The sequence below is a fragment of the Larus michahellis genome, chromosome 8 (genome assembly GCF_964199755.1).
Source record: "Larus michahellis chromosome 8, bLarMic1.1, whole genome shotgun sequence".
NCBI lineage: Eukaryota > Metazoa > Chordata > Aves > Charadriiformes > Laridae > Larus > Larus michahellis.
The window spans coordinates 848,086-871,173 of record NC_133903.1 but is presented as its reverse complement, the minus strand read 5'-3'; the positions used below and the strand labels follow the sequence as shown (position 1 = coordinate 871,173).

The window sequence follows — 23,088 nt, the reverse complement described above, 5'->3', positions numbered from 1 at the left end:
GCGTGTGTTTGTTTTTCCCCTGTCCCTCCCTTGTGAGGGATCTCGCCCGTCCCGGTGACTCAGAGGCTGCTCCAGGACGGCTTCTCAGTGCCCCGGCGGGGCTCGGGCGGCGGCCCGGGGCCGTGCCGGGGCCCGGCGGGAGGAGCGGGGGGCCGGGGGCGGGCCGCGGCTGGGCCGCTCCGGGACGCGGCAGAGGCTTCAGCGGCGGCTCGTCCCCCTGCACCGGCTCAGCCGTGCGGCGAGCCGCCGCTCCGCCGTGTGTTTTGGCGATAAGGTGTTGGGAGATCTCGGGGCTTGTGGTCCTCGGCTCCAGCCGCTGCTCCCTTCGGCTGGAGCCCAGGCAGGGCTCGGCGCGCTGCCCGGAGGCCGGCTGCCGAGCGCGGGCACTGTGCTGGGTAGACTTGTAAACTTTCCCTAATGCCTCGTTGTTTGTAGAATTAAAAATATTTTCTATGTGGGCACTAGACACTTGTTTTTAACTCTCTCTAAATTCAGCCCTTCCAAAACACACCGGTTCTAATAGGGCAAAGTTCCCTTAAGAATGGTACTTTTGGTTGAGTAGCGATGGCAGTGTTGGATCTGTAATCTTCATTCTGTACAGTGTGTTGTACAAGAAAAAGCGCCTAAATTTGCAAATGCATTTAATCATGCAAATGAACACAGCTGCAATGCATTTGCAGCTCTGAGCCCAAAGGACAGCTTCCTGGGGGATTGTTCTGTTTTACTATTTACTAGATCTCGCTGATTTACTATCAGATGTTTTCATATTTCTGAAGCTGTTGTTACCTTTTAAAGGTCTCTAAAGACATTTACTGGAGTATTTTGCTCTTAGTTTTGTTGTTCCGCAACACCCTTAAGTCAACTTTACTCCTTCAAGTAGTCCAGTTATCCTGGTGTCATGCTGTATTTGCTGTTTGCTTTCTTTGGACTTGGATATCAAATTCATGCAAAATTACTGAAAAAATGAGATGACTTGGCTATAAATTTTGTCCTCTAGAATTGGTGCAGGTCATCTTAAACGGTCTGGTGCTTTTTGCTATCAGTTACGTTCATGGCAAGGTCATAAGCAAACATAAATTCCTTTTTCTCAGAAGAGCAGCCTGTAAATACAGGCTCACAGAAGAGAAACCTGGGAAGTTGACTGTTCAGGGCCGTGCTGACAAAGGAATGTCCTACCCTGTCTATTGACTTCCAGAATGTAGCTAAAACAGTTTTACAGAGAGGGAAGAAAACCTCTCGTGTGTTTTAGTGGATATAAAATAGGCTTTAAAGGAATGACAGACTCCTAAATAAACACTGCCTTCTCTGTCATTCAATACTTATTTACTGGGAAAGTCTACCCTTTTTTTGTTGTTTTTTAAACTAAATTCAAAGGGGTGCTTAAGACTGAAACAACCAGCAAAACAGAGCAATATGAAGTTAATGTTGACAGTGTGATGAAATGTCTTCTGTGTGGGTATTTTGGGAGGTCTGGTGTGTTGCATCACATTGCTAGGACTCGCGGGCCTGGAAACCCTCCTGCCCTGCCCTCATTAAAAATTGAAACTTTATCCGGATAAGGTATAAAGGCTGCTTCAGATAGAGAATGGATTCTGGGTCTACTTTAAAGTAGTTATTTCTATATCACAGTTAAAAAATAGTTCTTTACTTCTTAAGGGCAGAGGGCACTACGCTGCGTATTCAGCGTTTGCTGTGAGGGTAATCACAGCTCCCTCATCTCCAGCAAACGAGCCCCTCTCTGTGCTGTGCTTTAGCCTGCACGGTGAGCATGCTCACCTTTGTTTCGTAGTGCTCCTGTGACTTCGGCTCTTGCTGGATGCCATAGAGCGCTTGAAACACCATGCTGGTATTGATAAAATCAGGAGCGGTGTTTGTGTTTCTCCTCCCAATAAGAAGAAAGGCTTGGTCAGGGGAAACCAATTCAGGGTAGCGGAGTGGTGGCATCTGTGTGCTGCAGGCTTTCGACTTCTCAAAACAAATCAACTTTTGGGTGACCTGGAAAAACAAGAGAAAATGAAATCGCATGTCTTGCTAGTCTGTTTTTCTTTTTTTTTATTTATTTTCTTACAGTGCTAATCCATTGGATTTATTAAATACATAGTAACCTGTGTTATACAAAGCTTCAAAATATACTTAGAGGAGTCATCAAGTGGCTAAGTAATGCTCTTGTATTTTTATCTTATTCATCCTTTTTGTTGGCAGCAGCATCGGAAAGTGAATACCTCAACATTTTTTAGGTAACATGACTAAATAAACAACATAATCCACAAATACGTGCATGTGTGCACACACAGAAATCAAGGCTGACATTTAGTCTTTATGTAATACCTGAAGAATCACTTTAATGCGTGATAGGAATGGCACGTGCGAAATGAAGCCTGAGGGTGTGGGAGCCCATGACTAAAGGGCCACAGCCTCCCCCTGGCCGAGGGGCTGCGGGAGGTGACTGCTGTGACACTGGCCGCAGCCACGCCGCGGGCGGGGGGGACACTGTGTCACCCCCTCATACAGACCGTGGCCATGGTTGACCCCCAAAAGCTGTGCCGTGTTGCTGTCTCACTGCAGCTCGTACAGCTTCATTTTATCCGCTGTCTGTGGGGAAGCTGTTTGGCATCCAGCTGCAGTGGCCACAATGCCGGGGAAAGGGCAGCAGCCGGGAAGTGCCGCCATACAGCCCCGCAGTTCCCTCGGGGGGGCCTGGGGGCTGCTGCGCTGGCCTCAGCCTTCCACAGCTCTTCACAACAGCCTGATAGCCCTAACTCATTGCTGTTGGTAATCTTGGATTTAAACACGTATTTCTCTGTATTTGAGTAAATCTTGATTTATCAAGAATTCGGAAATCGAGAAATTTTGATTAGCAATCAAAGTGTAATTTAAAAAAAAAAACCCAGCTTTGTTCAGTGGAGTGTTGTGGTCTGCTGAGGGGCTTGTGTTCTCTACAGGGGCATGTAGAATCATTTTGGTAGGCGATATTGTTTTATCATGGAAATATATCTGATAAATTCAGCTTAAAGCCCTGAATTCTATGTTTCCTTATTTTAAAAAGACGTGCAACTAAACTACCAGATTTATGTACCAAAATTGGAATTCAGCTATGGTCCCAGCACATGCTGCAGTAAGGCTGTTGTTTTGCATCACTGAAATACAAATCTAATTTGGTGGAAGAGGAGCCTTTGGGAGTTTGTGTGTGTATAAAGTCCAGTTCTATTTTAGTGCAAATTATCTATTTTGACCTTACTTAGAGTTATGCCTATTTAGAGTCTATCCTGGGTCATGTGTTCATAACCTGAAAAAGCTCGTGTTTGAAACACGCTGATGGATGATGTATTAATGTTTCTCTTGAACAAGAAACGTTCCATCAAGCTGACTAATAATTAGTCATAAGAATGAGTCTTTTTGAATGAACACTGGTGTCCTGATTTATATTTTCCATTCTGTTAAACCTGTTTTAAAACAGCATTAAGCTAACTTACGACTGAGCTTAATGTGAGTTGTGTTGAGGGCTTAATCGTGCTCTTCTGTAAACTGTACGGTGGATTTCTAAAGAGGAGATGAAATGCAATAATGTACAAAATGCTTCAAGTACAGTAGGGCACAGTATGATTTGCTTTCTGTACCGCTTTTCGAATCTTCTCAAGTGGGTTCTCAGACACAGCGTAGCAACACTGAAGACTTTTTTTCAAAAAGCTTAATTTTACTGTTTTTCGAATTGAGGAATAACAATCTCAACTAAATTATTAGTAGGTATCCAAAGGTTAGCTATGAATAGCTGTAGAAATGGCAATATGAGTAATGTTAGGCATCAGGATCTACTTTTCTGTGCTAGTTTTATAATTTCAGATTTCCACCCCAATACGTTGTTATCCGCTCTTGCAAAAGTGCGTGCAGGATGTAAACTCGAAACTACAGGGAGTCTGTGCATTGTTCGGATGTATTCATACCTGCTGAGCTATTGTTCTGCGAGGTGTGTCTTTAAGTAAAAGGCAAAGCTGAGCATTTACAGGAAGGCACTTTTACAATGGCTGTCATTTGTTTTGAAGATTAGCGTTGTTTATATGACTATCAGGAACTGCGGAAGATATGATACCTGTACACAACAAGTGGAAATACAAGGCTTGTTCCTCTTCAGTCAGCTCCTTGCTGGTTAACTCACACTGGTTCCATGGGTGGGAGGCACACAGCAACTTTCATACTGGGTTGTAGGGGGATTTAATGACTTGAACGGCCGGAATAGGTTTTTCTTACACTTTTTCTTGGAAGGTCACTTTTGGCAACTCTAAATTTCTCTGCATAAGAAGGTGTTTCCAGTTGCCTATTTTGAAAGTGTTTCCCTTTATTTCCATTCATCCTAAATAATAGAAAGCGGTAGGATCTGATCATGTGCCTCCTCTTCTCTTCTAGTTAATTATTCTGCTCATGAGGGGTAGTGTGTCACTAGAACATAGGACACTACATTGACAATTAGGAGGCCTAGTTTGTGTTCCTCGCTGCGCAGGCAGATGATGTGTTGTGAACTACTTTGTCTCTCGCAGCTTTTTTTCTTGCTTTGTGATGTCTGTTGGGATTAAGACAAAAGTTTTATTCCCACGTCTTTGTACAGCATGGCAGATAAAAAGTTTGTGATATTTTCTGAGACTTCTGTCAATTTTAAATTAGTAGTTCTCCTGATCAGAAATTCTTTTTTGTTCCTCTGTCTGCTTTTTTAGAAGTTTTGAGATCTGGCTTTAATATATGACTTTAGTTTCTGCACTGGTGCTCAGTCCCACTCATCTTCATGACCTTTTCCTTAGACTGCAAGTAAAAGCTATAAAACTCTTGAGACATCATCTAAAAATAAATAGCTATACAAATTGATTTCTGAGTGGCTTTTTCCCCATGTAACTTCTGAAGCTGAACAAAATATTACAGTTATTTTAAGTGATCTGAAATGTCTTGACAAGATCAAATTTATATCTGATCCTGAAAGGGGAGTTGCCAGTGACTGTTTCCCTTTTGGAAAAAGTGCACTAGATATTTCTTCCTGGACAGTACTTCAAAGCCAGCAGCAGTGATTGACTGTATAAAAAGAGCACTAGAAGCATGGGCAGGCTTGTATTTGCTTTGAGAATCTAGTCTTCAGTAGAAAGAAAAAAAATACATATAATGCTCCTTTGTAGTGTTGAAGAGAGGAAAAGAGGAAAATCATACGGGAATATTTCATGGGATCCTCTTGAGGCCGGGGGAAGCTGAGCCCTCCAGTCAGACGCAAGCCCTGCGCAGGAGGTGGCTGAGCCTGGCGGGTGCTGCGAGGATCCACTCACCGTGCCCCGTGTCAAACCAGGCACCTTCCAAAGGGCAACTGCCATTGCCAAGGGTTTTGCTGCTTCCCCGGCGTTCATGTCTAGAGACTGCTGCGGGCACTTCTGCTAACAGTCACCCACTGAGGCAGCGGGAAGACTGAAACGCTTCCCGAGGCTGCTCGATCTCCTGGAGGAAAGGCCCATCAGTCATGTGCCATCAGCTGTGGATGGCACCGGGCTAGAAACTGCCTCTTCCTCTTTCCCAGCAGCTCCACATACACACGGAGCAGACGAGACATGCTGGAGCTCTTCTCAGAGTTCAGTGGACCTGTTGTGTTCCAACAGCGAGGTCTGGATCTGCTGTACACGAATACCCAACGCGTATCGAGTTGGCTGGTGAAAATGAAGAGCGATGGGGGCTGGCTTCAGAGAGGGGAGCTGCTGAGGGCATCTTTGCTGGGTTGCGTTCGCTTCCTCCTAAAGGAAAACAACTAACGCCAGAGGTGCAATCACTGTTTTATGTTTGAAATCTGAATTAGAAGACGTCAAGAGAACTGGAATCTTTAACCCCTGACTCCTTAACAGGGCCATCCCAAAAATCGGCATTTCAAGACCAATAATTATCATGTTACCATTAGAATTTTTGAGTAGGTGGCAGTAAGGGTTTTGTTCTGTAAGTTCTTGTTGCAAGGAGCAGGGTAAGCAGGGACGTGATCTGTCTTTCAAGAAAATGATTTTCAGTATAGGGTGGCAACTCGCGGTGCTGTTGGGATTCCTACCTGCCATGCGTACACGCAGTTTCTATGTCAGGTACACCCTTCTTCTCCCCCATATCCTTGGAACACAGGACTGTCTATCCTAAGATAATCCTTCAATTCACCCGTTGTTTTCTTATGACTCACTGACTCCGTATGTGCCAGCAGACATCATCTTTAGCACACTGCTGGGAAGAAAGGGCAAAAAGTTGGAATGGGAAGAGCCAGCTTCCCCCTTGGACCACACGCCCCACAGGTGCAGTGCCTGAGCTGCGGGGAGGGTGGCGGGGGCACGGCAGCCGTGCTCAGAGCGGTAAATTAAAGAGCTGGGGTGGGAGGAGGGATGTTCCCAGGCACCAGAGCCTGAAAATCCCTACTGTTAGGTTGTTGGAGCAGCCTTTGGCATTGTTGGCCTCGGCCCAACCTGAAACGCAGTTTCCCAAATGATTTCTGGATGTGGTTTGTGAGTTAACACAAATCAAGGCCTGGGGACGGCAGGTAATTTGCTTGCAGTGATCGCGTTTGGGTGGGTAAGAGTTTAATGGTATAGACCAGAAAACAATCCCAGCTGCATTTAATTTGTACACATAAAGGCAGTGGGGCTAGGTGGTGGTGTTCTATGTCTGCTTTTGATATCGCTTATACTATACCAGTATCAGAAGCTAATAGTTTTCTATATTTTTTTTTAATACCTTTGACTCAATATGTCTGTTAAAGTATTACTGGTGAAATCTGGAGTTAATTCTTTGCTTTTAAAATTGATTGGAGTTCAGGTATAGCACTATACTTGAAAAATAATAATAAAGTTCTCTGAATGACCTTGGCCTGAAAATGAGAAAAATGTGATAGTATTGCTGTTCTTTTTGGGTCCGTGTGTGTACTAATTATGAGTATTTTCATTCTGTTAGTAGCATAACAGACAAAAGCTTGATACTACTTCACTGGTCTTGTATTTCTTGTAAACAGAAAGTGTCTGCTTTGAATTCCTTGAACTTGAAAGTTCTGCTGTGCGAACAGTATCTAAAAAGATGCGAGTTGTGTCATAAAAATATTGTCATAAAAATAGTAAGAATAACAGAATGATGTCTTTGCGTATCTCACGATCTTGTTTCATGACAATAAAATTTTACAAAGGAATGTCACAGCTATAGTTTTGTTAGGAAGATTCTTGGAAAAGGTAGTCTAGAATCTGCAAAAACTTTTAAGGTTCTTCTCTGTGGAAATATAGGGCTTGTATTAAATTCATTTTTAAAAGAAAATAGTCGTTAGCAAATTGTTTCTGAGACTTAGCAGCTGGTGTTATATGAAATTGTATTTTGTATGGAAGAGAGAAAAGAAAGAACATCGTGGTTACTTGACTATTAAATGACCAGGCACATCCGGCAAATTCTAGAATACGCGTTCGGAGGTAATTACTTACATAGATACAGAGGGGGTTTTGCTAACAAACACGCTGTGTCTCTACTTCAGTAGCTGGGGTGGTGATTCTACCTGAAGAACCCAAGAAGCCATCAGATAAGTGAGGCTCAGAGAGCTCTCTTTTGAACTTATATAGCATTGTTCAAAAGTTAATTGCAACAGCAAATACTTTAGAATACAGCAATTTATGTGTTTGAGACATCTTAAAGGGCATGGTGCTGAGGAGTGAATACCTACTGCGTTTATAGCAGCATGCCAGCTTTGCTTTTCTTTGTTTTTCAGTGCTCATAAGAAGATAAAAGTCACTTTGGAAAATTGATGGGGGGGTAGAGGGGAAAGTTACTGTCTTTGACCAGAAGGAGGGAAACTGAAGCTTTCCTATGAGTAGGGGCAACTCCAACTTAGTGGGTCACTTTCCCTTTTGGAGTGGGCAAAAGCTTTTTCTCCTCTTTTCTTCAACCCGCCAACTTTGGGAAAATTCAAATGTGCATTCATACTTCATGGCTTAACTTATTTTCTACTTTTTGCAAAGACTTGAAACTTTTCTGTTAAATGGTGTAGCTATTTTTTTGCACTATGAAGCTGCCAGTCACATTTCTACCACTTCATCAGTTTACGGAATTTGCTAGGTATGAGAGTAGTCATGCTTGGAGCTGCTGGATTTCAGATTCTGGTTGTTTTAGCCAATAATTGTATTTAACAGCCAAAGCAGCTGCAGTGGATTTTTTTTTCCTCCTTCTATTTAAATAAGGTCATCATTTTCACTTTCTTCCTGGAAGAACTATAGCTTCACACAATAAATGCAGTGTTTTCAAACTTAAAAAAATACCAAAACACCAGCTAAATTCCCTAAATGCTGTCTGTAACGTAGACAAATAAAGTGCTTAGTCACCCCCCAATCAGATACCTGGTGAATTTCTTTTTCCTTTTTTTCCTTTTCCCCGCATTATTCTTTTTTTCAGCACAGGGCCGGGGGAAGAACTGAAACCTTGAACCGTTGTCAGGAAGTTTGTGTTGTCTGACTTTGCAAAACAATTAGTGGATAAAGGTTTTTCTCTCGTTCTTATTTCACCATCACCTACCACAAAAGAAGGGCCTGTGCAAACTCTGATTGCGTACTTGACATCCGTATTATACACAGCCAGATTCCTTTTTACTCCTACTGAAACAGTTTACCTTTTTCCGTTTGTTGATGTTCAGTGCTCGCTTTCTTCTCCCGCCCGTCCTTTGCTCTCCTCTTCTTCCCAAGTCTTCTACTTTTCGTCCGTGCGCAGACTTTCAGTTGTGTGCCGTACATGTGAAACGCAAGAGTAGAGCTAAGTGGCACTGACACTTCCATCCGCTCTTGAATTGCCTTGGTTATAACACGGATTTTGTTTTCTGTCCACTAGAATGTTATGGAACAGTTCAATCCAGGACTGAGGAATTTAATAAATCTGGGGAAGAATTATGAAAAAGCTGTTAATGGTAAGTCTTCTGGGTGCTAACTTTAGAAAGAATGTTTAATTTTCATTTAAATATACAAATTGGATATGAGGGTTGTGTACAAGCTTAATTCCAAAGTTGAACTTTGGATGTGTTAGGGAATTCAGGGAAAAAACAAAACAAAACAAAAAAAAATCCAAAACAGCACAAACACCCGGAGGTATGTACCTTCTCCTCTTTTGTGTGTTTTGGGGGGGGATTTGGGGTTTTTGTTTGTTTGTTTTTTACTGTCCTGCAGAAGTTGTATCCCAGACACCAAGGCACAGAGCTACTGCAAGATAAACTGAACATAAACTGTAAATAATCCACATTAGAATAATAATATAAATGGAAAAAAACAGTTGTGTAAATTAGATGTTCTCTTTTTTTCCCCCCGGAAATACCTTGCAAAGAGATTTCACGTTCTTAGATGTGTTCCTGCTCAGCTGTACACATGGCTGCCTGCGTAACCCTGTGAACAGAACGGCTTGAATGAGGAGGAGTTGCGGGAGTGGATTAATTCTTATCCATACCAAAGCTGATGGTATCTTTTTAATGGAGTCAAAATTGGAATGAATAGATTTGAATCTAAGGATTCAAAGATCTCTCAAACTTTTTAAAAATGTGGTTGCTTACTTCCATTGAGTTCACGGGAGCTCTCGAAGCCCGGGTTTCCAAGCCTGGGCTCTAGATTCCCAACGCTTATGTTGTAGGACCTGTTAGAGCTTGCTCTGTTTCACCTCTGCAGACCTGCTGAGCTGCTTGATACCATATTAAAGCAATGTAAAATCTCTCTAATTTTGCGTCATTCAAGTCTGTGGCATATCTTTCCCCTACGTGTAATCTAGTCCTCTGAGAAAGGGGATGCTGCAGAGGTAGTGCATATCCAAATAGACCTTGGAATCTCTCTTCATGCAAATCTTAGACCAGGCTTGAGAAAAAGATAAAACCAAGGCCTGCTGGAGATGAGAATAGGGAAATGTTGACTTATTTGCAGCAGTAATGCCTAACCTGATGGATTAACGCTGTGGTTACCTAATACCTAACCTTAGGGATTACAATAGTACCAGAAGTAATAACAAGTGTTTTCGTGTTTGGCTGAAAGGTTTTTATGCCAGTTTCTGAGGGTTCTGCTTTTCACGTACTTTACTGTTGATACATTACATTGTGCCTCTTCTCTTTCAATGCAATTTGCCTTCAGTAATTCACAACATAACTCTGCACGGCAACACTGGAGGCCGGCAGGTATTGTGTTTGAGCGAGTTTGCCTTTTAAGACTGGCTGATAAAGCATATCTAGCACGAATGCTTAATTTCAAATGAATAAATGTTTACAGTGCTGCAACAACTATTGAGAAACTACATTAAAGTCATCTTTGGGCTCTCATAAATTGTTAATCTTTTCTCCGTAAGTTCTGAGTGGTATAAATAGATGTGTGACAAGGAGTAAATACTCTGTCACTAAACAAATCCTTTGCAGCTTTCCAAACAAGTCAGAGCAGGCTGACAAAGAACATAAATCTTACAAAACTTCTGCTAGATTTAGAATGTATTTTTACACATGTTGAGGACAAAAGGTGAAAACTCCTGCAGAAGTAAGTTTACTAGCCATAGTACTGGTGGAGTCTACAAGTGGAGATCGTGATTTAGCTTGATTAGCACAGGAGAAATCACCCATTTTCTTCCTCTTTTTAGTGCTTGTATTAGGAGAAAAGGTTGACTTGGGAACATTCCAACTTGGAGTTGGAATGGCATAAAACCTTGGCGGACGGGCGCCACGCGGCTCCGGCAGCAGCAGCAGGAGAGTTCCGCTGTTCAGAGCAGTTGAGCGTAGAGCACGTATGAGACACGGCTTAGGCAGAAACTACTCTTCTCTAATGCGAGAGAGCCTCAAAAGGAATCGTTGTTGCATTTGGAAGAGTTTCAGGCAGTGAACATACTGATAGGTAACTAAAGATGTCACCTTTGCTAGTAAAAACTATAAAATACAGGCCTCGAATACAATAACTGGCAATTGCCAGTCGTATTCCTCTCACCAAAAAGTATTCTAAAGTTAACAGTGAGCGTCTGCTTGGTTTCTGCTTCAGGTTAAAAATGCACTACTACAAAAAACTATGAAGACTTACTTCAATAAGTATTTTTCACTGCCTTTTACAATAAAAACTTGCCAGTTTGTCCCTGTTATTTCCTTTCCGTGTGGTGTGCTGTGAGGATGCACGGCAGCCGCTGCCGGGCATGGACCTGCGGCAGACGTGGTCTGTTTCTTGCTGCCGGCCTCCCCAGTCTGAATCTTCATGTTTCCGTGTTCATTCCAGCAAAACTGGCTTTGCTGTTTAAATCAGCTATAACCAGGAAATGATTAACTGAGAATAACTCAATCCTCAGTGATGTATTTTAAGATTTTACTGGTTCCTGTAAAACTGGAATTGAAGTATAAACAATAAAAGGGGGGGAACGGTCCTGGGGGGGGAAAAAGATGAGCATCCCGGTATTAGCAAGGGTCTGTCTTTTGGGGCAGGAATGTTAAACCTTCAGGTTTCTTCTTAAACTGTGTATGTACCCCTAGCCTGAGGTTTCTATTGCTAGGAATACAGATTTCTCTGCCCAGAAATTTCTCCCCATTTTCTGGAGTGTCAAAATTACTCTGTGCAGAACTTGTATTTATCAATGCTCATTTTCCATATCTGTCCAAGATACCAGAGATCTCCCAACATTTAAGCTTACTAAGTTGCTGAACAATGTCACTGATAATAATCTCAGGAACACTGATGGTATGTTGAAAATTGAGAAAAGAATGCCAAATGGACTCTCTCCATAACCTGAACATCATCTGTCAGAGACTTAATTTTTGAAGTTCTAGCACTTAAGGCCTAAAATTTCCTTAAAGTGGAAAAGTTGGTATTTATACGTGGGACTGTCAGATTTGAATGTATTGTTTTGACAAGAAACTGTATTTGTCATTGCAGTGTATGGTGACTGTGCAGGGTTATCCATAACGGTAACTGTTAGGAGCGGCTGTATCGGATGCATCGAACCTTTCACATTTCACTTTTAAATATGTCACACCTGGTAAAATGTGTTTCATCACAGCTGTTTGGGAGCGAGTTCCTCTTTCAGCTAACAGACAGTACGTGATGGTTTGCTTTTGGAGGGCTCCACTGTCCTTGTGGCACCTGTAGGCCCATTGCCGCGTGGCCAGTGGCCGTTTCTCGGGTCAGCGTCTGGCTGGCCGAGACCGCGCAGAGCCCTGGCCGTAACTAGGAAGTCTGAGATTGCATTTTGCTTTTTTCCAACAGTTTTATCTATGCCAAGGAATTTTGTTACGTCCTGACCGATGGCTTACAGCTAAACCTGCCCCCTGGATGCTGACTGCCCCTGGATACGCGTGGAAGCGGAGCTAAGCGGCAGGCTGAAGCTTCGCTCGTGTATTCTGGTGGCCTCTCTGTCACCACGTTTCACAAATCGCAGGCAGCGCAGGGACTTGCGTAACTTTCGCTGGTAGCAGGGTTTCCTTATTGCCATATAACCCTCTCTTATGTGCCCTGGATTACAGAATTTCATAGAATCATAGATTAATGAAAATGGGAAATACTTCGGGGGTTTTTTTTAACACCTGTTTTCTTTTCTCCTCCTTTCCCCCCCCCCCAAGCTATGGTAGTGGCTGGAAGAGCGTATTATGATAGCCTTGCGAAGATTGGGGATATATCAGCTGATTCACCTGTTTCTAAAGAATTAGGTAAGTGAAATCTCATTTTTTAAAGTTACTCCAAAATATAAACTTTAGTTTTGTTTTCCTGCTGGCAGTTCACGGAACTAATATGAAGTAGAGAAGGATTGGGGAAAAGTGTGTTTTAAGTAACACAGAGATGGAAGGAATTAGATTCCTTTAAGGTTAATTATTTCTTAAGACACTTATAATGTTTTGACAAAATCACTTTTTTTTTAACGTTTGTGGATATATTTCTGTCTGTGTATTCAAAAGCACGTTTTTTTTTTAAGTTCCCATAATTCTATAATAAATAAATATGGAAAAATACGTAGTTTGTGGTTTAGTACAGAAGTAAATGTTGACATATACCTGCAACAGCATCTTGGTAAGGGGAGTCCTAGTGTTCAACAGCAATTCTAAACTAAAACAGTTTTTCTGGATGAGCTCCATTGTGAAGAGTTTAGCTTTACCTCACTACTTTTGATCGAGCATATAACTAAAAGTTCTCAGATGCATTACATTTATTTTCTAGTTGAGCTTCTGAGAGAGAAGCTGTAGAGTCAAAGATGCAGTACGCTTACGTTAATGTAAAATTAATCCAATTCTGTGCTTTCCTGAAAACAACTTCTGAGTTTTCGAAAGATCATCACCAGCGCTTAGTTTTGTCTCCGTTGGCTCGCGTTGAAGCGATGCCGCTCAATCTACGGAAGTCAAGTTGCCATCGGAGTTTCTGTAATGCTTCTGACACACGGTTCTGACATCACCACAAAACAAAGAGGCGGGAACTATACTGTAAAGAGGAGACGTTTGTTTAAAGCCTTCATTTGCTTTTTCGACAAAAATAACTTGATAAAGTGTCTAGTCTCTGGACTTTGGATTATGGGCAGTGCAGGACTCTCTGTGATGTAACGTGCATCTGCTCCTCTAACTCACACCAGCGTGTTAACTCAGCTGTTAAAAAGGGTGGGTTCAGGAAATGTGTTCTTAGTGATTCTGCTGAAGCAGAACTGAGGAGAAGGACTCTTCTGGAACGGTGGCCACGGGTTTGTGTGTGCCTGCATACGTGTTTATCACTTGTTCCGAAGCCAGTTCTGTGAGTGTTCGCGCGCTGCGTGGAAAGCTGGGAGCGGCGGAACAACAAACAGCCCAAAGCAAACAGTCCCGAGGAGGCGCTTTGTGTTTGCTTTGCAGGCTGGGTACAGGGGGCGGAGTTGCTGCCTTCAAACTACAGCATAAAAGTATGAGAAAGCTAAAAGGAATAACTGTGCAGAGGCCTATAAAAATATCAACAAATGCATAAGTAAAACTTTTGCGATCAAACAGTTGGTCACTGCGTGGAAGGAATCTATTTATTGAACTTCATATGACTGTGGGATATTGTCTGCCTCTTTGAAAATACCATCATTGGGTAGTCTTGAGCTGGATTCTGAGAATAACTGTTTTTCCCTATTATTCAAGATAATACAGAATTGTGATTGAAAATACATTTTTTTGTTTAACTATGAATTCTTCCCTGCAATTAAAACCTTTTTCTAGATATACTGTATTGAGAAAAAATGGCCTTCTTCAGGGTCTAACACTGCCTTCTGTTCATCTTCTACTTCAGCTGCTACTGCAGAAAAACCTTTTCTTCTTAAGGAAGACAGCAACTCTGGGTTTCTTTCAGCACACTCTCCGATAGAATGTTAACTTTAGAGATGAGGAAAGTCAATGAACACTGGAAAAGGCAGGATAATGTGGGTACGAGCCTGAGAGACATCATTTGCAGTTTCTTGAGAAAGTCTTAATAGTTGTGAAGCTGGGCTACAATACTCAGCTACTTGGCAAAGAAATATGATACACCCCAGATGTCTCTAAAAGTATCTTTGCTTAAGAAGCAAATAAAGAATTTAGTGCACCTTTTAGTACTTCTAAAATATTAAGCTGCGTGCTGAGCAGTATGGGGTGTGTAAGGAATAGACGAAGCTTTGCTGGGATTTGCTCGTTTGTGGGTCCCGTTAGCCCTAGCGGAGGTACCACAGGCTCAGCCCACTGTGGAGTTCTCTTCTGTGAGTGCCTGCAGACTTGCCAAAAACCATGTTATTGGCCACTTAGCAGCTTTATCGTACATAATACTTCTGTTATCTTTGCCAAAAAAGAGGTCAGTAGTCATCAGTTAAGTTCGCGATACGCCTGTGCAACGCGTTCTCTCGAGCGTGGCGGGAGCCGGCACGCGGCGTGTTGGGAAGAGCCGCAGGCTGACGGGACCCGCAAAGCAGCGGGGAGGAGCATCTTCCATAATTTGATGTGCGTGTGTTACCTGTATCGAAATCTGATGTTCGGAATATTTGTCACTCTTTACTTCTCCCTTGTTTAAAATTGTATTATAAGGCCTCTTCCTCTATCCTATATTAACTGAAATCAATAGCAACATTCCCACAGACATCAGTAGGAGATAATTATATTTTTAATATTTCGGACATTATTCTGGCTTTTCACAGTGAATTAGATAAACCAACAATGACCAAGTTCTAAAGCGCTTTGGAATGCTTTCAATATTTGAGCCTACATTCAGCTACTGTGGTCTGGATTTCCGGCGTTTAGGTCTTCGGACAACCAGAAAATGTAAATGTTCTTGTTTGTGTAATAAAAAATTGAAACATCCAAAGTAAATATTTAAAGTAATACTTGAAACTAATCTGTTTAAAAACAAACAAGCAAGCAAGTCATTCCCTCCCGCCATGGCTTACCAGTTTACCTACGATCAGGACGATTGGCTTACGGATAGCAAGACTCATAGAAGTCAGAAATCCACGGCGCTGGTTTTGTACCTCATCGTGTCCTCTACAGCAGCAATGAAGGGAAAGCATATCTGCTAATTAATTATCTTTTGACTCATCTAAAACGTACATGCCTCTTCCATTAGCTTTGTGTTTCACCCATCAGCCACTAAGTAGTTTTTGGCTGTAAAAAAGGTGTCAGACAAGATTCCCGTTTTTCCCCTTTCTCCGATAGTTAGCGTATCAAGCTGTAACTTTTGCAGATACAGTTCATACAAAAATCAATTTTCTGACTAGTGAACAGGGGACTGAGGCAGGAACCAAGGTTTCAGGGCTTTTCTGTAGCAACTTCACCTTTAGTAGTGGCAGATGAAAAATAATGTATTATTCGCAATTCAGTTGTGTTGCCTTAAACTTCTTACACTTAATTAGGAAAGGACTACAAGGCTCAGATGGGTAAAGCACCATATTCTTTACAGTTCATGGAGAATCTTTACTGGAATATTGCACTGAGTCCTTTTACGGTTCAAACCCAAACCTGCTGGGTGACCTAGAGCGTATTTACTGGCCAAGCGTGATGTAAAGATTTGTATCAAAAACACAGTCGGACTTCCCTTCTCATAAGGAAATGCAGAACGTGGTCCTCCTGTCATAGGACAGTGAAATGGATGACAACCCCCTGGCAGGGTAGAAACAGAAATGGAAAAGAAATAGCAAAGCAAATTTTTGAATTTTTTGAAGTAGAGGGTAAAATGCATAGAGGGCAGAGAAGAAGCGGGGCACAAAAATCAAGTAAAAAATGCCAGAAAGTGCTGACTTCTGTCAAGTGAGGTTGGAGCAGAAGGGGGAAAGGAGAGTGAAATGGAAATCTGGATATTCCAGCTGATTCAGGGCTTTTGTACTAGGTATCTGTATCTTCCAAGTCTGCTTGAAGCTCTCTGAATTATTTTAATACAGAATAACTTAATATGAGTTAAGTTGAGGAAGTAGAATAACATACTGCATTCATAATACAGTCCTCATGAATAAGCGATAAGTTGATTTAGGTCAACGTTCTTTCTAATTTTTTATTTCCCTAAATGTCTAAGCTTGTAGTCCCTCAGACTTGGCTATGGGCATTCAGGAACATAACTGGAATTTATGCAGTTCAAGTTATTCTGCAATATGGAGTTTGCATATCTTTCTTTCATAGGCACCGTTTGGAAATCCCACTAGGAAGAAAAGATAGGAAACAAGAAACTGCACGTTTAAAATTGTTAAGGTTTCATACTATTCAAATTTTGGCATACCGCATCAGCACAACAAAAGCTGGTGTTTCAGTAATGCACTAAAAATAATTTCACACAGATACTATACCACTGATGGAGTGTTGAAATAGTAACTTCCATGAGGTGTTGCTAACCTTGTCTTCTTGCCCAGAATACGGGTTTATGAAGCTTTACGGTTTATTCTTATCAATTTTTAGTGGTTATGATTTTAATAAACTGTCTCTTCTAGTAACACAGGCTGTCTTTGGAGCCCTCGCTGGCTCAAGGAATCAGGAAGTTATTTCCTGCTCCCCCATGGAATATTACTGCTTGTATCTTCCCAGCTATCCTCGCAGCACCCGCCGGTTACTGTAACTACAGCTCATTCTATTGGGGGTGTAAAGTTCCAGTTCGTCTGTTGTGTGGCAACGGTATCTAGAGCAGTCACCAGCAATTACGTTAATGGGTCTGTACCTGAAGTCATTGCTCAAGAACTAGTAAGTGTAAACTAGTCCTTGCTAGACCAACTATGAAAAGCCAAATTGTAAGAAAATCATTACATTGCGTGGTCTTGACCAGTGGAACTAAATTGCAGAAGTTCAGCGTGTTAAAGGGAAAATCAGAGGAGACAAAATCTCTTCCCTAATCTAACCAATACTGCTAATTTATTTAAAGATTACTCTGCGTTATAGGCCTTTTGTTTTTTTCATAGTCTCATTCTGTTACAACTTATCTGGAAATAGGTACGCAAAAGCTTATGCTCATCTACATGCTGAAATGTAAGAATTTGGAAAAAGAACGGGTTCTTCTCAGGAGAAATTTTCTAGTTTAAAAACCACTACAGGTAATCTAGAGAAACAAGTATTGGCCCAGGGTTGCTCTGTGGTGTGACAGTCTCAGCAGAAGTTTTGAGGTGTTTTCTCCCCACCTCTCCCTGTCTTGTGACTACCGATATTTGAACGTAGTCACGAAATGCAGGTTTGTTCAGAAAGTGGTGTAATTTTCAAGGTCTCCAACTCTTTCATGCTTTGTCGAGTACCAAACCTCACGTGGGGAGCGCTGCGGTGGTGCAGGCAGGGACGGAGCATCCCAGCGGGCTGTGACGGGCAGCTGGGGCAGGGGCTCTCTATAGCAGGCTCCTTTCTTGGCGAGCCATTAGCCAAAGGGCTCGAGCCATTGGGGTAAGTGCAGATTTGAGAGCCAAGGTTGATAAACCGTGGGTCAGTTAAGAGAATAAGCTAATGATTAGTGACCGGGCCATTTATCCAATGTTAGCTTTTCTCACGAATCTGCAGGAGTAGGCTAGCGGGTTACAGTTCTTGAGTAACCTCTAACAGGATCATAGAGATCCTTCAGTAACTGTGTTCTAGGCGTTTTTGAAGCAAACTGTTAGATAATAATGTAAATTTAATGTGAATGTAATTAGTAGTGTGAAGTTCAATCTATAGAGAGTCCTGTCTGATTTTTTTTTTCCCAGTGATAAGCGCTTCCTTTTACATTTGCAACTAAAAGAATCCCGGTGGGCTTTTCTCTCTCTTCTCGTTTCTATTTGCAGAAATAAGAGACTTTCTGTATCAGAAACTGAGCTTTAGGTGGCCAAGTCATACAGAAAAATTTTGGGAACTGAATTGGAAAATTCTTAGTTTGCTAAAAAGAACGTATCTCCTTGCTGAAAAAATTCTACTCAGACTGTAATTTAAGGCAATAACATCTTTTTAAAACACAATCTTGCAAGTATTTGTCACTCAAAACTGTCTGTTTCCTTCCTGATTAATAAGGAAGACTGACACTTGAGCGGGTGCTTTCAGAGCTCCATCTCTTCTGATACAGCCCGAGTGTCACTCTCACAGTTGAGAGCTCCAGAGCTCCGAGCAGGAAAAGAGAAAACTCCATCCTTTAGGATGAATGTAGGTAGCTGCGCTTCAATCAAAAGGAATAAAAAGGGGGCCGAGTTGTTGGTTCACTTTAGCATATAAATCAACCCTCTCAGCTGGAATCCTGTTTCAGGTGTCTCAGAAAGATGACACTGGCACCCGTCCCTCCCCCGCGCTGAAACTAGAGACATCCCGCGCCTTCTCCCTCTTACTGCGTGGGCGCCCTCTCCTCTGGCCTATAGACCTTCAGCTTTCGGAACAGACCCTGTTGGAGGGAAAGGCAAGCGAAGTGTGGCAGCAACTACAGAACCCCTCTAGCACCTCATCTGGTGGAAACCTCTGGGAAGTTACCTTAGAGGCTGCAGTTTAAGTAGGTAGTACATCAGGCCAGCTCTTCCTGTGAAGCATTAATGAAACGCTCTTCTACTGTATTTATAATGAAATTGCATTGGAAGAAGCCGCTCCATTCTCTTCTTATAAAAGGAAAGTGCACGGAGCGCTATCTTGAAAAGGAAATACAAAATAGTTGTGTGTTTTTTCAGAGCGAGGTTTGTATCTTCTAATTTTGCAGTAAGGTTCTGGTTTGTGCTATATAGGCCTCCAGTCCGCTATGAGAAAGGGGAGGACATGAGCCAGCCTCGCTAGGTACACTTCTCCTGATGAGAAGAGGATTCCTGCTATTCATAGTTCTGCTTTTCAAGGTCACTTACTATGCTAAAGGAAGTCAAACAATCATACTGATACTTTTTTTTTCTCTAGGAGTAGTGCTGTGGCTTTTGACGTTCAGTATTCTGCAGGTAAACTTTTGCTAAAAGTCTGCTAGAAGAAAGAAAACCCTCAGTTTTTGCTTCTTAAATAAGAACAGCTTAACTCCACATCTAGTAATCTGCCTGGCCATCTATTGCAGAGCTATTGGAAGCTGTGTTTATTCACTGGTTTATAAATCAATGTAACTACACAGATATTCATGAGCAGATATTCATTGCCGGTGGCCTGGCAAAAGATCCCGCAAGTCAGTGTTCCTGAAGGGTGGGGAATACTGGGGGCTCTGCTGTTAACGAACCAAAAAGAAAGGCAAGAGAAAACTGTTACCATGTTGATACCCAGAGCCACAACTAACAATAAACAGAATTCACAAGGCAATAAATAATCAGTGAAGAATGTTGCTGCAGAACATGTCCTGGACAACAAGTGACCAGGCAGCATCATACAATGAAGCTGAACAAACAGTGGTTACCTTCAGATCTTTTGGTGGTTGTTTCAAAGTTCTCTAATCTTTCCCCGCTAAAATATAGAACAGAATGATCCTACCAAGAAACAGAGTGGACGAGAGGTGGGTTTGTTATTAAACATAAAGAATCTAAATGCTTAAGAATTTATATTGATGATTGTTCTTGTAAGACTACTGAAAAAAAGCTTGTTCTGTAGACAATCATGTTGTTGTAACTTCTGCTGTGAAGACTGCTGGATAAGGTGCAAAAGTTCTGGTTCTAGAAACAGCTGGAGGGAGGAACAGAGCATGAGAGTACGCGAGGCTCCTTGGGAACAGTTGCAGGGCACTGCTGTTGCAGAATACTAGCGACAGGGGAAGAAAAGATGACAGATACACACAGGACTTTAGTGATACTTTTCCAGTTATTTTTTCAGATTAAATTCTAGATAATTGGTTGTATTTCTCAGTCAATTTCAGTATTCTGTTCCCTTTTGTTTCCCCGGCAACACATAAACTGAAGCTGATTCTCCTGATTTTGGTCAGTGATAAGATCTGGGTATAACATTCTCACAGTAAACAGCCCTGAATTTCTGGGGGTGCGTAACTTAACAGTTCATAGTAGCACTGGCAGTTCGGTTCCTCGAGATGCATCCTTCTAGTGTGACAGTCACAGCGTTAACCAGACCAGCGCACGTGTCCACACCTGCCACTGCGAGCACCCTGCGAGCGCGCCTACTCCTGTGCTGTGGCTTAGCACAGAACGTCCATAGTGATATGTGTCCACACACGCTCGAGGGAAAAATGAGATATTCAAAATGCTCACAGTGAATATGTACTTAATTGATATCCTCGAGTATGTCCTTAATTAATATCTTCATGTTACGCCTCAACGGCCTGAGAAAATAGCAGAAGTACCACAAAGGGCATCCTGACTGCACTGGAGCAGTCCCGTTTCACGTGAGTCTCGCGGGTAGCAAGGACATCTTTCACCTCGCAGCGGAGACCTGAAAGGGTCGCCCTGCACTTCGCCCTGTGTGCACGCAGTGTTTTCTAGATCGCAGCTGGTCTCTGCCCAGCAGAGAGCAGCTCCCAGGTGCTGCTGGGCCTCCCCAGCAGCGCCCCAGACTTACCCAGGCCCGGTCCTAAGGTGCTGGGGCTGGCCCAGTGGGCAGGGGGCTAGCCCAGCCTGCAGGGAGCTGGCCCTGCGTGTGGGAGCCGCTGTCTCAGCTGATGTTCGCAATCGTGGTCTGTCCCCGCCGCTGCCCCCGGGCAGGTCTCTTGGCGAAGAAACGAGCCTGAGCTGTGTAGAGAAAATAAACTTAGTCGACTTCTCAGTGAGAGAAATAGATGGAAAATGGAAAGTAAATGAGAACATTGTGAAGAAAATGACATCATATATGTAATTGGCTTCTAAGTCCTTTAACCGAAGGTCTAACTACATTTTCTATGTACAGTCAGCTCTTAATTGATGAATTATTTCTGAACAAGAAAACCCCAGTATTGGTTGTAGATGTCATTAACATTCCTGAGGGAAGTGGGGGAGAACCAGTTGTTTTGGACTTCTGAGAAAAAAGACTTTTATCAAAACTTTCAGCTTGCTTTGGGTATGGATTTATATTTTTTTTGGACACTGGGAAACCCGATGGAAGTTCCAAACTGCTGTAATAAAAATTGCAGTGATTCCTTTTATTGAATATCATGTAACGTTTATAACGATAACTTAAATATTTATCCTCTCTAGCACTGGAAACCCATAAAGAACTTCAGTTTTTGCTGTCTAGCGTGATTTGTTGGTTCCAGTCCTGCTGAAGACCAGCAATAAGCTCTGCTGTATGCTCTCCCCCCAGTAACCCACTGGGGCATGGGGCGGCCGTGGCGCTGACGTCCCCGCAGCTGCCCGCGTAGGGATTGCAGTCACTTGTTTAACGCTGCTGCGGCTGCAGGATGACAAGCTGTTGTGTGTAAGGCTTTCAAGGCCCTATGACAGATCAGTCTCTGAGATACATACCTTAATACATCGTGGGTTTGTATGTTTGAGTAAAAACTAAATGCCTGCAGCAACCTTCACGTATATTATAATGGAGTAACAGGTGGAAAAACAAGCTTGCCATTTTTCATGCATTATTCATATGGTTGGTATATGCTTTTCCTTTTTTTAACATCAAAATGTAGTTACTATGCTTACCAATCATCTGAAACAAGATGAATATTTCATGTTAATTAACATCTGTTCAATGATATAGCAGGTTTAAAAAAAATTCTAAGCTCTGAATTTCTTTTGACTAAGAGATCAAAACAGCTTGGGAGAGGAAGGGGAATTAGACTAGCAGACTGAACTTTGCTAAAGCTGTAATAAAGTCACACTGCTCTTTAAAGTACAATGTAAGCTAATGTTTTTGTTCCGGTTAAAATTGTAAAATAGGAGCATCACACCAAGAACAAGAGTCTAAGTGATGATCTGGTCAGTATTCACTCTTGTAAAGCCTTACGTGGGAATAGCTGGTTTATGAGCAGTTCATTGCCCACTTCATAGCATGGAGCGCATGGTATGAATTTTGTAGTACTTCTTAAAATCACTTGTGTCAAGCTGAAAGAATTTGGCATTAATTTTAGTCTAAGTAAAGTCCATTTAAAAAGCAAGTTGATCCTTTGGTTTAACTGAGTATGACTTTTATAAACAGTCATAGACTTTCTGAGGTATAAAGAGCTGAGGAGTTCTTTGTATCTTTTAATACTTAAATATTCCAAAGTTTTAAAGAAAAATCATAATTTTAATTCAAGCAATTTTAATTCTGTCTTATGTATTGGGAAAGTACTTCATTATGCAGTTTTACATTATTTTCTTTCACATGATTGTCAACGAAGTTTTAGGACAAGGAAAAGATTACTACATAATTGCAATCCTGAATTAGAAAATTAAATAAAATGGGATCATAATTGGTATCATAAACAAGAAGTGCTAGGCTACTGCAGTACCTGTGCTCCATCCCTTCACTCTTTGCGTAATTATGAGACGGGAGAAGGATTCTCAAAGAGCCGGACTCTCTCATTCTGTTCCTCGCGCTGAGCGCAACGTGGAATGGGCTGGTGCTCCTGGCTGGGCGCGAGGGGCTGGCGGGGAGAGCGGGTGGCCGGGGAAAACAGCCGTGGCAGCTACTGGCCGGCTTTATCTTCTGTGCGTTCCCCTCATGCTGTTTGGTTCCATACAGAGGGGACGGGCTGGCAGTGAGATGTAGACAGGTATTTGTATGTACATACTATACAAATACGTCTATACGAATGTATGTACAATATGTGCATATCAAAATAAAGCAAATACTTTGGGAAGCATAGAATTTAGTGTGCAGCATTCGCTTTAAACGTAAAATGG

The 23,088-nt window shown here is 42.2% G+C and overlaps 1 protein-coding gene and 1 long non-coding RNA gene across 3 annotated transcripts in view; one reads left to right on the top strand and one right to left on the bottom strand.

The window, feature by feature from the left end:
- LOC141747388 (uncharacterized) overlaps nt 1-5,793 on the bottom strand; it is a 33,187-nt gene extending 27,394 nt beyond the window's left edge. Inside the window, exon 1 of the long non-coding RNA XR_012588708.1 lies at nt 1,777-5,793. This is a non-coding gene — a long non-coding RNA (uncharacterized LOC141747388). The remainder of the gene's footprint in view (nt 1-1,776) is intronic.
- The window catches only part of BAIAP2L1 (BAR/IMD domain containing adaptor protein 2 like 1), a 41,115-nt gene that overhangs the window by 576 nt on the left and 17,451 nt on the right, over nt 1-23,088 (top strand). The window contains exons 2-3 of one of the 2 annotated variants that reach the window (XM_074597559.1): nt 8,845-8,920; nt 12,566-12,652. In XM_074597559.1, the coding sequence (XP_074453660.1) occupies nt 8,845-8,920; nt 12,566-12,652 (163 nt within the window). The remainder of the gene's footprint in view (nt 1-8,844; nt 8,921-12,565; nt 12,653-23,088) is intronic. The other variant, XM_074597560.1, reaches the window with a different exon arrangement.